Source organism: Heterocephalus glaber, unplaced genomic scaffold (genome assembly GCF_053883595.1).
Source record: "Heterocephalus glaber isolate CG9 unplaced genomic scaffold, H.glaber_assembly_v1.0 deba00001532, whole genome shotgun sequence".
Lineage (NCBI taxonomy): Eukaryota > Metazoa > Chordata > Mammalia > Rodentia > Bathyergidae > Heterocephalus > Heterocephalus glaber.
In genome coordinates, this window is record NW_028258330.1 from 227522 (window position 1) to 241695 (window position 14174).

Genomic DNA, 14174 nt, shown 5'->3' on the forward strand with positions numbered 1-14174 from the left:
AAAAAATCAACGAATAGCAGATGCTGGCAGGGCTGTGGGGAGAAAGGAACCCTTCTTCATTGTTGGTGGGAGTGCAGACTGGTGCAACCACTGTGGAAATCAATATGGAGATACCACAAACAACTAGGATTAGAAGTCCCATTTGACCCAGCTATTCCTCTTTCCAAAAGAATTAAAAGAATCATACCACAGTGATATATGCACATCCATGTTTATAGCAGTACAGTTTGTAATAACTAAACCTTGGAAACAGCCCAATTGCCCATCAACTAGAGACTGGATAAAGAAGATGTGGTTTTATTATAAAATGGAGTACTACCCAGCCATAAAGAATGAGAAACTAGGGCCGGGGATTTAGCTCAGTGGTTCCGGCGCCTGCCTCGAAAGCGCAAGCTCCCAAGTTCGATCCCCGGTACCGGAAAAAAAAAAAAAAAAAAAAGAATGAGAAATTAGAGTCATTTATAGCTAAATGGATGCATATTGAGGCCATACTCTTAAGTGAAATAAATAGGACACATGTGTAAATACCGAATAGTTTCTCTGGTGTGAAATGCTAAAAGAGTAAATAAGGATCAAAATGTGTAATTGATATTGTGTAAAAGGAAGAAAAGGTCTAAGAGTGTAGGGAAAGTGGGAGGGCCAGGGGAAAGGAAAGAAGGGAAAAGAAAAAAATGTGAGAAAAGGAAAAAATTTGAAACAAAGTCTTTGTAAATAAGGAAGGGTGGAGGGGGTGAAGGGAGGGCAGGGGAATAGGGAAAAAAGAAGAACCAAGATACATCATGTAAAGGTACAAGATCCCAATGATGACTGTATCTGTATGTATACCTAAAATGTACCAATAAACTTAATGGGAAAAAAACAACAAAGATTATAAAATTCATTATTTTTATTTTACTGTAAAAAAGGCCCTGGGTTCAAACCCCAGTACCACAAAACAAACAAACTAAAAATAAACTAGACTGCACAAAAATAATTCCTGTTTGACTAATCCACCAACTTGAAAGATAAGTTCATTTGTTTTGCTTTGTTTTCAAAATTTACGGATTGGTTTTCTACTGTGATTTAATTTTGTTTTAGTAAGAGGGAAATATTTATATGGCCCAAGGCAAAACTATAAAAGCTAACATGCACATGGGCTTCAGTTGCTCTATCTTATCTCTGCCCCCATAGCTCACTCTTTTGGTTTTATTTTATGCTTCTCTAATTGTTTAAAAGAAGCTAGTATATATTCATATCATCCCTCATCTTAGATAAAAGGAAGCACAGTCCACACATTAATTAAGACATACATACTTCAATGTATAGGCTTTTTGGTGGTTTCATGTCTTGTGTGATGTCCAAACCTTCAGCTCCTCCTAGGGACCTCATATAAGTGGCAAGCGACTTTTTATACTGATTGAACCATTCCATCTGCAAACACAGAGAGGGTCATGTGACAAAATCATAGGAAAACTTGCATCCTGTGTAAATTCATCCAACATGGTCCAACACTGACCATCCATTCATGTGCACTACCAATACAGACCGCCTTCTAGGACTCAGGTGCTGTTCTGGGACTCAGGGTAGATCATTCAACAAAATGAACAAACATCTCTGCTCGCACAAAGCTTACATTCCAGCATATTTAATCATAAACCTGGGGAACATTTAAACATAAACAGAATCATGAAGACACCATTTCAGAACTATAAAATATAATTAAAGAGCATTGAAAAACCCCAATGTCCATCAAGTAATGAATGGATGTGTATATCTATACAATGGAATATTATTCAGCCATAAACAGAAATAAAGGGTGGTGGTGCACACCTGTAATCCTAGCACTTGGGAGGCTGAGACAGAAGAATCACTGTGAATTCAAGGCCAGCCTTAACTACATAGTGAGATCCTGCCTCAAAACAACCATAAAAAACCAGAAATAAAGTTCTGACATGTATTACCACATGGATGCACCTTAAAAACTTACGTTAAATAAAAGGGACAGTCACATATTGTATGATTCTACCCACAGGAAAAACACATTATAGGCAAACTATAGAGATAACAAGTAGATGAGTGATCTCTAGGAGCTGGATAAAAGGAGAGACTATGAAGTAATTGACAAAGGGTACAGCATTTTTTTTTAGGGTGAAGAAAATATTCTGAAATAAGAGGGTGGTAATGGATGCACAATTCTATGGATATTCTGAAAACCACTGAAATGTACACTTTAAAATGATAAACTTGAAGGTGTGTGTCACATCTCAGTTAATCTGTTTTTTTTAAATTGTTGAGAGAAATGAAAGAAGACCTAAATATATGGAGGGATATACAACATGACACTGTAAAAATGTCTACTGATCTTCGAGTTCAACTCAATCTCAAATTCTTAACTTTTTAAAAATGAAACTTTGCAGTTCAAAACCTGGTACCAAAAAAGAAAAAGAAACTTTGCAACTTGAGTCTAAAATTTACATGGAAATTTGAAGGTCGAAAAAGTCAAAATACTTGAAAAAGAACAAGACAGGAATACTTGCTCGAGACATATTATCAAGTTACAGTAATCACAACAGCGGAACCGGTACAGGGACAGACTGACTAATGGGACAGAAAACAGTCTCTCATCCAAAACCCACAAATACAGCAAAACTCATTATGACAGAGGTGGCACCATGCACAGAGCAGGTAGAAACAGGGTCTTTCCAACAAGCGCTACTGGGTACAATGTCCAGAGCCACAAAGAAACCTCCCACATTACACATGGGAGTCAATCCCAATACCATAGGTCTCTGTGAAAGGTAAAATACAGATCCTATGAGATGGCACAGAAAAATATCTTAATAGCCTTGAGATAGGTAAGGATTTCTTCAATTGGTCAAAAATAAAAAAACCAACCACTAAAGCAAAGACTGATAAATTAGTCACATTAGTAATAATACAGTATTTGTGGACAATCTTGATCCAGATCTGTCTCAAAATGAATTTTTTTCTTCAAAATTAAATGTAAAAAGGTTGGGATGTAGCCCAGCAGCAGGGCACTTGTCTAGTGTAAGCAAGGCCCTAGTTCCAGAGTTCAGGGAGGCAGGTGTAGGTGACAGACCAAAAGCAAGTGATCAGGACAGCAGTGGCACTGGGAAGAGGGTGCACAGCTCCAGAGTGATGTCCTCTTTCTCAAACAGGGTGGTAGACCTGAGGGGCCCTCAGCGACACACCATGACACTGTGCGTCTTGTCAGTGTGCATTTTTGTACATTAGTGTGTAGGACACATAAATGTTAGATTTCAAAATACCAACAGTAGGCTGGAAATTTAGCTCAGTAGTGCTGCCACCTGCCCCACAAGTGCAAGGACCTGAGTTCGATCCCAGGTACCAAAAAAACCCAATACCAATGGTAAAAAAGGACATATGCCTAGGTGGTGAAAGCAGTGTTGTGTATTATATAATGATTAAAAGCAACATCTTGTTTCAATATGCATGATGCTTCAAACAGGTCACACATGGATCCACCTCAGTCTCTCTGCAGAACCACACGGAGCTGGGGCCACACCACAGGTCCCAAGGAGAAACGGGGAGGGAGAGAATCAGCACTGCTCAGCCCTGAAGGGGTCACCTCCTTTCAGTCTTGCTCAGGGATGAAAAGGCAATGCAGAATGTACACATTTCTTCCAAAAGAATACACTAACATTGTCACAAAATACTTATCCATAGGAAAATAATAAGAAAGGAAAAATATCTTTCATTATCTCTTGTATTAAGGCTTGATGATTCTACATTTAAAAAGCAAGTTGGGTGAGCAAAACAGAGCTAAAGAAAACATGAAAGATTTTACTATTTTGAAATCAGATATAGAGAAAATTCTTCTATATTATCCACACAGCCACTTTTGTATTCTTTTAGTGTGCAGTGGTTTCTCTAAACATTGAAGCACAGCTGTCTTCAATGTTGGTCTCTGTGTTCCAGCTGTGTTCTTCACTTTTACTGTCACGTTAAGTCCACAACGCTGATATCATCAATATCCTCACTAACACTGCATTACTATGTATCTGGAATTTGCTGGAATATTAACATGCATTATTTTATTATTCCTATGACATGACTACTATTATTATTTTCTTTTTCCTGATGAGGAACTGAAGCTGAGAGTTAATAAATAACACAGGGACAGGTGTGAGCCCAGGTGCTGATTCGAGCCTCAGACTTCCACCTACAGCACCACCCTTGGGCAGCACAGATGTGCACAGTGGCACCTAGACACAACATCTCCTGCAAGCTGTCAGATGCCAGAAGACATTCGGCCCAAAATGGCAGACGCAGTTGCCAGATATGATTGTGATCTAGGTGGAATGAGCCTGCATTAATTCTTATTTCCATCCTGAGTTTTCCCAAAATGCCACCATTGAGAATAAGAGGCCAAATACATTCTGTGTGTGTGTGTGTGTGTGTGTGTGCGCGCGCGCGCGTGCTTGTGTGTGTGGCACTGTGAAATGAACCCTGGGCCTTCACACTGAGCTACATCCCCAGCCCTTTTTTAAAACTTTTCATTTCAAGACAGGGCCTTACTAAGTTGCCCAGGTTGAGCTCAAGCCTTTGATCTCCCTGCCTCAGCCTCCCAGAGTTCTGGGACTACAGTTGTATGCCACCACACTCAGCATATATTGCTTTTTATAGATGAAGACACTGGAGTTGAAAGAAGTCATTTGCCAGTTTCATAGTAATTCACAAACTCTTCCAAGAAATTGTTTCAGGTTTCACTACTCCCACACAACTAACTTAATTTCTAGATCCATTATATGCTGTTCATATGGTTGTATTTTACTAAAATATGAACTTGCCTTACTAATCACAGAAAAGTGTTATCCTTAGAGAAACAATGTCCAATATGAAATCTAATAGATGAGCTTGATTGATAGTGTGCAATCATTTACAAAATTATGAGACATACTGAGCTAACATATCATATGAGAAACTCATTATAACTATTGCCATTTCAGAAGTAACTATGTTCTGTTCATTTCACTATAATTCACATGGAGAAATCTCCAAAGTTCAATTCATATAAATAGATCTGGGCACAAAAGAACATGAAAGCCAGGCATGGTGACACACACCTATAATTCTAGCACTCGGGAGGCAGAGGCAGGAGGGTTGCCATGAGTTCAAGGCCAGCCTGGGTACATAGTGAGACCCTGTCTCAAAAGAACATGAAAATAAGAACCTGAAAGCTGAAGTCCGAACCTATTACTCATGTGTAGTTATTGGTAAACCTGAGTAGAGATCACTCATTTATTTATGCAAAAAATGGACAGGATGAAAATTAGTTAACAAATAAACTGCCACTTTAAAAACATACCGAAGCTAGTGGGAAATATAATGAACATGGGCTTCCATGAACCCTGGGCTATGCTCTCCAGTACAGGGACTGCAGTGTTTACAGAGTGGCGTCCTGTGCTGTGATTCATGTGCCTCACCCAAAGCAACTCCACCTTAACCCTGACAATCACTCTGCTGCATGATGAAGAAAAAAGGTGGCCTTTGTCCCCATTCCTGGGAGGGAGTGTCTAGATCCATGGAATTTCTCCAGTGACAGGAGCACTTTGTTTTTACACCGGGCTGAAAGCTTATGCTAATGAGTGATCCTTGTTGGACCCTGGACAGTCTATGCAAACAGGATGCTTTGGAGGGGGACTGAGCACACCCAGCAGACCAAACATGGGGCCAGACAACTGGGCACCGGGCCATGTGACATCTGACCTCTAGGGACAAGAGAAAGAGCCCAGTCCAGGGCCAGTGAGCCAGCCAACAGCCTCTGCTGAACTGAGCCCTGAGCACTCTAGGCACCAGTGGTTGCAGGAGGCCCTGGCTGACAGTACTCTGTGTGTGGTATTATACACAGTAAGTCCTGACTGCACAGAGAGAGGATCCCTGATCCTCCAAGTCTGCAACATCCTGGGAGCCTCCTCTTTGGCTCTGATTTATACCCTTTTTGCTCAAGGACACTGAAGTTTTAAGCACAGTGCTTTCCTGAGTCCCGTGAGACATTCTGGAGAATTACTGAGCCTAAGGGGAGGGTGGGACCACAGAGCTTGTAGCTGGTTCTGGAGTGAGAGCAGACTTTGGGTGGCTGTCTAACTCCAGGTAGTCAGTGTCAGAAGTCATTGGAGCCTTGTGATGGATGGTGAGCACTATGGACTTCACTGTAAGTGAATGAACTCAGACACGGAGAGAAGCCAAGCCAATCTCTCAATTATGTAGTGGAGAGCCAGGATTTGAACTCGTCTGCCTGGCTTCAATCCCATGGCCTGCAATATGGGGCAAGGTCTGTACCTTAGTGACTGAATAAAGTAAGAGTTTTATTACCAATATAAATTTATAATGTTGATACGAAAGTGTGTATATGGCCGGGTGTGGTGGCACACACCTGTCATCCCAGCACTCTGGGAGTCTGAAACAGGGGGATCAAAAGTTCAGGTCCAGTCTAGGCAACTTAGTAAAATAAAAAATGAAAAAAGGCTGGGGATATAGCTCAGTGCAAAGGCCCTGAGTTCAATCCCCAGTACCAGAAAAAAACAACAACTGTGGATATATATACTCATTTTATGGAAAATGCTCAAATAATAATCCCAGGTTTTTTTGTTTTTTGGTAGGTTTGTTTGTTTGTTTGCTTTTTGGTACTGGGGATCGAACTCAGGTCCTTGCACTTGCGCAGCAGGCAGTGAAACCACTGAGCTAAATCCCCGGCCCGGTTTGTTTGTTTTTTGAGACAAATTCTCACTGTATGGTCCAGGCTGGCCTCAGCCTCTCAAGTGCTGGGATTATAGGCATGGGTCACTACACCTAGCCAATGCCAGCTTTTTAATCCCACTGATAAATTACTAATAAATAGCACAATGGCACTCTATCTGTTCGGTAACAAAAGTTTTCACATAGCATTTAGAATTACTCCCCACTACATACTTCTCACCACAGTATAGATGAAATAAATTCCAGCCCAACATTGCTGAGGAACAAATGTTAAAAACAAAAAGAGAAACACCAGTAAGTGCAGTTACAGAATGATCTCAGAAGCTCAGCATTCTCACTACCCTGAACAACACTACTTCACTTACTTCTTCAGCAGACATGTGAAATCGTAAAGCACTTGGCAAGACACTGCCATATTCCCACCTGAGGGCTCTGATGCGAAGCAGTCGATCATACCTAGGAAGCATATACAGAAAACTGAAGGGCTCAGAGCTCATTCTGATCAAGACTCAACAGACAACCCAGATAGAGCAGCAGCCTTTACATGGCTCCTGATAAAACAAACCCCCTGTAAGAAAACGTCCTTGAGACAACAGAGGAAACACAAACACGGACTGGACAGATCCCAGGAAGATGCTGCTCTGCTCACTTCTCTAGGTGTGGGCCAAACAAAACATGAGGAAATAAATACGGTGAAACATGAAAGACCTAAGAGCAGCCAGGCACAGTAGTGCACGCATGTAATCCCAGGTAATGGGGAGGCAAGGCAGGAAGATCCAAGTACAAGGCCAGTCTGGGCAACTTAGCAAGATCTTGTCTCAAAATAAAAATAAAAAAATAAAATAAAATAAAATAAAATAAAAAGGGCAAGGGCTATGTAGCTCAACACTTTGTTAGTTTAATTCCCAGTACTGCAAAAATTAATTAAGCTGGGCATGGTGGCACACACCTGTAATCCCAGCACTCAGGAGGCTGAGGCAGGAGGATCACTATGAGTTCGAGGCCAGCCTGTGCTACATATTGAGTGAGTTTAAGGCCAGCCTGAACTACATAGCAAGACTCTGTCTCAAAAAAAAAAAAAAAAAGGAATAATTAATTAAAGGGCTGGGGATGTGGCTCAGTTGTAGAGCACTTACCTAGCATGCTAAGGCTTGAGGTTTAATCTCCAGTACCCCAAGAGGAAAACAGAAAGACTCAAGGAGATCTGATGGCTCCATAGATTTTATTGTTATTTTTTTCTCCTTTTATGAATATTGCAATTGACTTGTTTCATAATAAAAAGTTTTAAAATGGAAAAAATAAAAGAATTTAGAATTTTTATAAAGAAACAAATCTACCATTTGTAAAGTTTACCTGGAAAACCAAATGACACAGAAAACCCTCCCAGGTTCCTCGTTACCTCAAATAAAAACTGAGTCACTTACAGGTACGCAACAGTGCAGCGTCGATTTCTCAACAGAGAGCAGTGCCGAAATTTGATAGTTGGTATCAAATCACCTCGTCCACCTGACTTTGCGTCATTCCTTGTAAGATCATTAAAAGAGCACAACAGCAAATTATGTACATTTCAGCCTAAGATTTCAAAGCTAACAACTACTGCCTTACGTGTTTGTTTTTATCCATTAATTATTAGCACCAGTTAACCTACTCATCAGTGCTTGGATTAATATGTTGCAAGATAAAAAAGTCCAAAGTGAAATAACTTGCCTAAAATCATACTACTAGATACATTTTGTTTAACCATTTGGTGCTTAGCGTTTTTGCACACTGATTAACCTCTGTTGGTTCTAAGAGACAAATGCTGTTCACTCACTTTTTGGAATCTCTTTACCATGCTGGCATAAGAGTCAAACATAACAGTACTATTCAGAAGGTCCCTGTCTCCTCTCATGTTTTTTGAGGTAGTAGTTCTCTTTCAGTAGTTGTTCCAAGTCCTTATTAAAATAAAGTAAGTTAAGATGTAGTCAAAATGGTCCTTCATTCCTCTAAAAATCTGTTGTCAGGCATGGCGGGGCACACTTGTAATCCCAAAACTTGGGAGCCAGAATGAAGCAGGAGGATTGTCATGAGTTCAAGGCCAGCCTGAACTACAAAGTAAGACCTTGTTTCAATAAATAAATAAATAAATAAATCTGTTGATCTCCAACTATGCACATGTACTGTACTTCAGTGTTCACACCGAGGTAGAGAAAATTTTTGTTTTCCTTATAAAAAGTACATCTCCTGGGCTGAGGATTTAGCTCAGTGGTTTCACCGACTGCTGTGCAAGAGCAAGGACCCGAGTTCAATCCCCGGTACCAAAAAAAAAAAGGAATCTACTTTGGAGGGCCAGGGATTTAGCTCAGTGGTTCTGCCGCCTGCCTCAAAAGCACAAGGTCCTGAGTTTGATCCCCGGTACCAAAAAAAAAAACAAACCAAGAATCTATTTTGGAATTTGAAAGGGAACCAGATGAATAAGAAAAAGATTAATTTGTGTAGTGTCTGCTCCATGCCAAGCACTTCATTAGACCCTGGAAATACAGTACTATATAGGTAAAAAAATTTGTTGGGTGTGTGGCGCATTCCTGTAATCCCAGCACTCGGGGAGGCTGAGACAGGAGGATCACAAGTTTGAAGCCAGTTTGAAGAACTCAGCAAGACCCTGTCTCAAAATAAAAAATTAAAGGGTTGGCTGGGGATTTAGCTCAGTGGTTTCGCCGCCTGCTGCGCAAGCACAAGGACCCGAGTTCGATCCCCTGTACCAAAAAAAAAAAAAAAAAAATTAAAGGGTCAGGGATTTAGCTCAGTGGTTCCGCCGCCTGCCTCACAAGCACAAGGTCCTGAGTTCGATCTCCGATACCAAAAAGACAAAACAAAAAATAAATAAAAAATTAAAAATGATAAGGGCTTGGGGTGCAGCTCGGTGATTGAATACTACCTAGCATTTGTCAAGCCCTAGCAACGCCTTGGATTCAAACCTCAGTATTGAGTAGAGGGGAGTGGGAGACAAAATACAGGTAAAATAGATCCCATTCTATCACACTGTCAAGATCAGGTAGGGTTATTTGCTTTGTTTTTGTGGTACTAGAGATCAAACCTAGGTGTTATGGATCAAAACCAGGGCTTCACTCATGCTAACAAGTACTCTACTACTAAACTATACCCTTAGCTCCTAAGATCTGTTTCATACACTTCTGCCACCCCATGAAGGTCATATTTATTCTCCACATTGCTTACAACGTACATTGGGTTACAAGGAAAGAGTACAAACAGCCAGGCATGGTGGTACATACACATGCCTGTAATCTCAGAACTTGGGAAGCCGAGGCAGGAGGATCACTGTAAGTTTAAGGGCAGCCTGGGCTACACAGTAAGTCTGAGGCCATCTCAAAAAACCAAAAACAAACAAACAAACAAACAAAAAAGAGTACAAATAAAATACACCTGACCTATCATCAGTACTGTACAAAGTACATAAGAATTTCTTTTAAAAATTCACATTTATATATGAACAATTAAAAAGGAATCAATTTCTTTTCACAAATAATTTTAACTAGAAACTGATAAACAATAACTGCCTTCTCAGGGAGAAACTAGGAGGGTAGGAAACAGAATTTCATGTCATGAATTTTCAAATGGCACAAATACAGTGATATAGGAAAATCATTCCCTTAATGGTCAAGACCTGAAAGGCATCTCCAGAACATGTCTTTATTCTGTTCATTCTTTACCTGTTCAGGTCACCTCTACATCACCCATATGGCCAGCATGCCTCCCTCTCCTCTCAGCTTCTCTGGGAGCCATGCACAAAGCATCCAAGACAATTTCTTAGAACACAAATGAGCTACCACCCGCCAACACCTGAACGTCTCTAGCAAAGGGCCACCTCTTGCCCTCTGCTAAGCTCCAGCCATGCTGCCTTCTTTCATGCCCAGGGCCTCTGCATATGTTGTTCCCTCTGCCTAGAATGCTCTCTGCCACAATCACTATCTCAGTCAAACCTGCTTCTGCTTAGGTCTCTGCCACTCCTGATTCCTCAATCCAAGCTACATCTTCATTATTAACCCATAGCATTCTGTAGCCTTTACTATCTTTTTACTGCATTTACTATCTTTCTCCTCCAGGAGACTGTAAGGGCCACGAGACAGGAATCTGGACTGTGTCATTTACCACAGGAATACCAGAGCCATTTGTTGGCCCCACCTCCTCACTGTGTATTTGCTGAATCAGTGAATGACTCGGAGACCTGGACCAGGACCGTTTGCCTTTTACACGTGTTGCAAGCCTGCTGAGGTCTCATTTCTCATTCTATCTACAAAGATCTTTCTGTTATCTACTCATACACAGTAGCTGAAAAATACATCTGTCATCATTTTGTGCCCATCTTTGTGTGCCCTACAAATCTTATTAGCATGCTCTTGATTTCCATATCCAAGTAACTCAAAAACAAACCTCTCTAGGCTGACATCCTGATTTCTGATCTAACACTTGGCACCCTTCTGGGTCTTACTCTACTGTGTCTCTGGGAAGTTGGTCAGATTCTCCACTGCACCAATTTCCATGCTCGCTTTGAATGAGGAAGCTAGAGAATGCTCTTGACTACAAAGCAGCAGCCTTTTGTGACAGGAGTTCTTGTGAGATGAATTTGACCATCAGAAATCACACAGCTCCTGCTAAGTTTATAAATTGCCCATTCTCCTCAGACAAACACAAGAGGGATCGGTTAAAGAAAACAAACTAGAAACGTATGTTTCACACTGTTAGGGTTTTTACTGACTCATGTTTCATCTTTAGATCTATTTAATTCTTCTCAACCCACACTCTTCAAATCACAGATATTCATTAAACATTTACCACGTGGCAAGCATCACTTTAGCATCACAAATAAAGCAATGATCAGCACAGATTCCTATAGTTCTAGTCCTGTGCTAATTTGTACAGCTAGAGGGGCCAGGGATTTAGCTCAGTGGCACCGCACCTGCCTCAGAAGTGGAAGGTCCTGAGTTCGATCCCTGGTACCGCAAAAAAAAAAAATAATAATAATAATTTGTACAGCTAGAGTATGATCAGGCTCAGAGAATTAAAAAATAATTAGTTCCAAAGACTAATGCAAGGTTATCTGATTTCAACATCTTATTGCTAAAATTGTTTTAAAATATCTATCTCATCAAAACTTACACATCAGACTGGTTTTGTTCATATAAAGCTTTCATTTCCTCCAGAACTTGTCTGATTCCATCCTCCTAAAACACACAAACTGATATTAATACACATTCATTTATTTCCTCTACCAACTCTGTGACAATATTCTATCTGCACTATATTTATCTTTGATTTATATACCTTACCAAAAAGCAATAGCCCTTTCACACTACTAGGATGGCTATAACATGTGTTGGAAAGGAATGTAAAATGGCAGAGCCCTGTGGAAAACAATCCAATGGTCCTCCAAAAAGTTAACACAGAATCACCACATGATCTAGCAATCTCACTCCTAGGCATAGACACAAGCACATTGAAAACATGTTCACACAAAAAACTTGTATATAAATGTGTTTAACAGCATTATTCAAAATAGTCAAAAAGGGCCAGGGATGTAGCTCAGCAGTGCTGCACCTGACTGGCAAGAGCAAGGTCCCGAGTTTGATTCCCGGTACTGGAAAAAAAAGTCAAAAAGTAGAAACAAGCTAGGGATGGTGGGGTGTACATCTGTAATCTCAGCTGCATGGGAGGCTGAGGCAGGAGGATTGCAAGTTCAAGGTCAGCCTGGGCTACAAAGTAAGACTCTGTTACACACACACACACACACACACACACACAATTTGGGAAACACTCCAAATATCATATCTGTCCACACTGTCGGGTAAATAAATGTGGTATATCATTTGGCTATAAAAAGAAATCAGTACCAGTATTGATAGATGCTGCAACAAGGATGAATCTCGAAAATTATATGCTAAATGAAAGACTCCAGACATAAAAAGACAGCTGTATGATTCTGTTCATCCGAAATAGTTTAGAGCAGTGGCAGACCTATGGTACAAGTGCCACAGTGAGCTGTGTATATCACTGAATGCTCTAAAAGGTTCACTGTCACTGATTTAGATGTTACCAAGAGCTTTGGGAAAAGGGGAATACAGAGTTATTACTCACTGGAGATGTTTTGTTTGGTTTGGGTTTTTTTGTGGTTCCTAGGATCAAACTCAGGACCTTGCACTTTCGAGGCAGGCATGTTGCCATTGAGCTTGGTTTGCCCCAGCCTTAGTTTGGTTTTCTGAGACAGGGTCTCACTCTGTAGTTCAGGCTGGCCTTGAACTCACTATGTAGGCCAGCCTAGCCTTGAACCCATGGCGATCCTCTTGACTCAGCCTCCTGAGTACTGGAATCACAGATGTGCACCACCACACCTGCCTCAATGACGATGGTTTTTGTTCAGGGTAATGAAAAGGGTTTGAAAATAGTGGTGATAGTCAGATAACTATGTGATTGTAATTAAAAATGGTTATAGTGATAAACTTTATATTATGTATCTTTTACCAAAAAAAGTAAAAATAAAAAAGGAACTACTGAAGACATACATATAATCTCAAAGCATACATAATTCCAAATCCATTATTTAAGCAGAAGAGGCCAAAACCAAAAAAGGTATACTATATGATTCCATCTAGCCATTTATAGAAAAAGTTTGCCAACTCCTGGCATTTCAACCCAGCAATATGTTAAAATGACAAAATATAATCAGCAATCAGAAACAGTAAATTGTGGTTGCCACAGACTGTAGGTGATAGCTACAATGGAGGATGTGACACTTCGGTGGCCATAAAAATATTGATCAAGGTGCTAGATATGAAGATGTATAGCCGAGCATGGTAGTACACCCCTGTAATCCCAGCACTTGGGAGGCTGAGGCAGGAGGACTGCCACAAATTCGAAGGCAGCCTGGGCACCATAGTGAGTTCAAGGCCAGCCTGGACTGCATAGCAAGACCTTGTCTCAAAACAAACAAAAAAATGTATGTATATTTGTTAAAATTCAAAAATCACTTCAACTATATATTTTGTCATACACAAAGTATACTTCAATAAAACTGATAACATGAGCCGAGGATTTAGCTCAGTGGTTTTGCCACCTGCTGCACGAGTGCAAGGACCTGAGTTTGAGCCCTGGTACCAAAACAAACAAACAAACAAACAAAAAACCGATGACAAAAAAATTGGGTCATACAAAAGCAATAAAAGCTTTTAAATAATTTACAGTTTACTGAAAAATTGGCCTTTAAAGGTTAATTTTTGGTGTTTTGTTTTTTTGGGGGGTACTGGGAATTGAACTCAAGACCTTGTGCTTGCCAAGCAAGCACAGCACCACTGACCTAAATACCTGGCCCTAAAGGTTAATTTTTAAAGTGTTTTTTATGGTGCTGACAATTGAACCCAGGGATTTTCTACCACTGAACTACAATCTTAGTCCTTTTTATC

At 40.4% G+C, this 14174-nt stretch overlaps 1 protein-coding gene across 6 annotated transcripts in view; it reads right to left on the minus strand.

Annotated features, from left to right (window-relative positions):
* Gins1 (GINS complex subunit 1) overlaps nucleotides 1-14174 on the minus strand; it is a 36612-nt gene that overhangs the window by 13027 nt on the left and 9411 nt on the right. For all 6 annotated transcript variants that reach the window (XM_087188615.1, XM_004874766.3, XM_021252172.2 and 3 more), the window contains 4 exons: nucleotides 11878-11942; nucleotides 8145-8243; nucleotides 7086-7176; nucleotides 1294-1410 (listed from right to left, as the gene is read on the minus strand). In XM_087188615.1, coding sequence (XP_087044741.1) covers nucleotides 1294-1410; nucleotides 7086-7176; nucleotides 8145-8243; nucleotides 11878-11942 — 372 coding nt within the window. The remainder of the gene's footprint in view (nucleotides 1-1293; nucleotides 1411-7085; nucleotides 7177-8144; nucleotides 8244-11877; nucleotides 11943-14174) is intronic.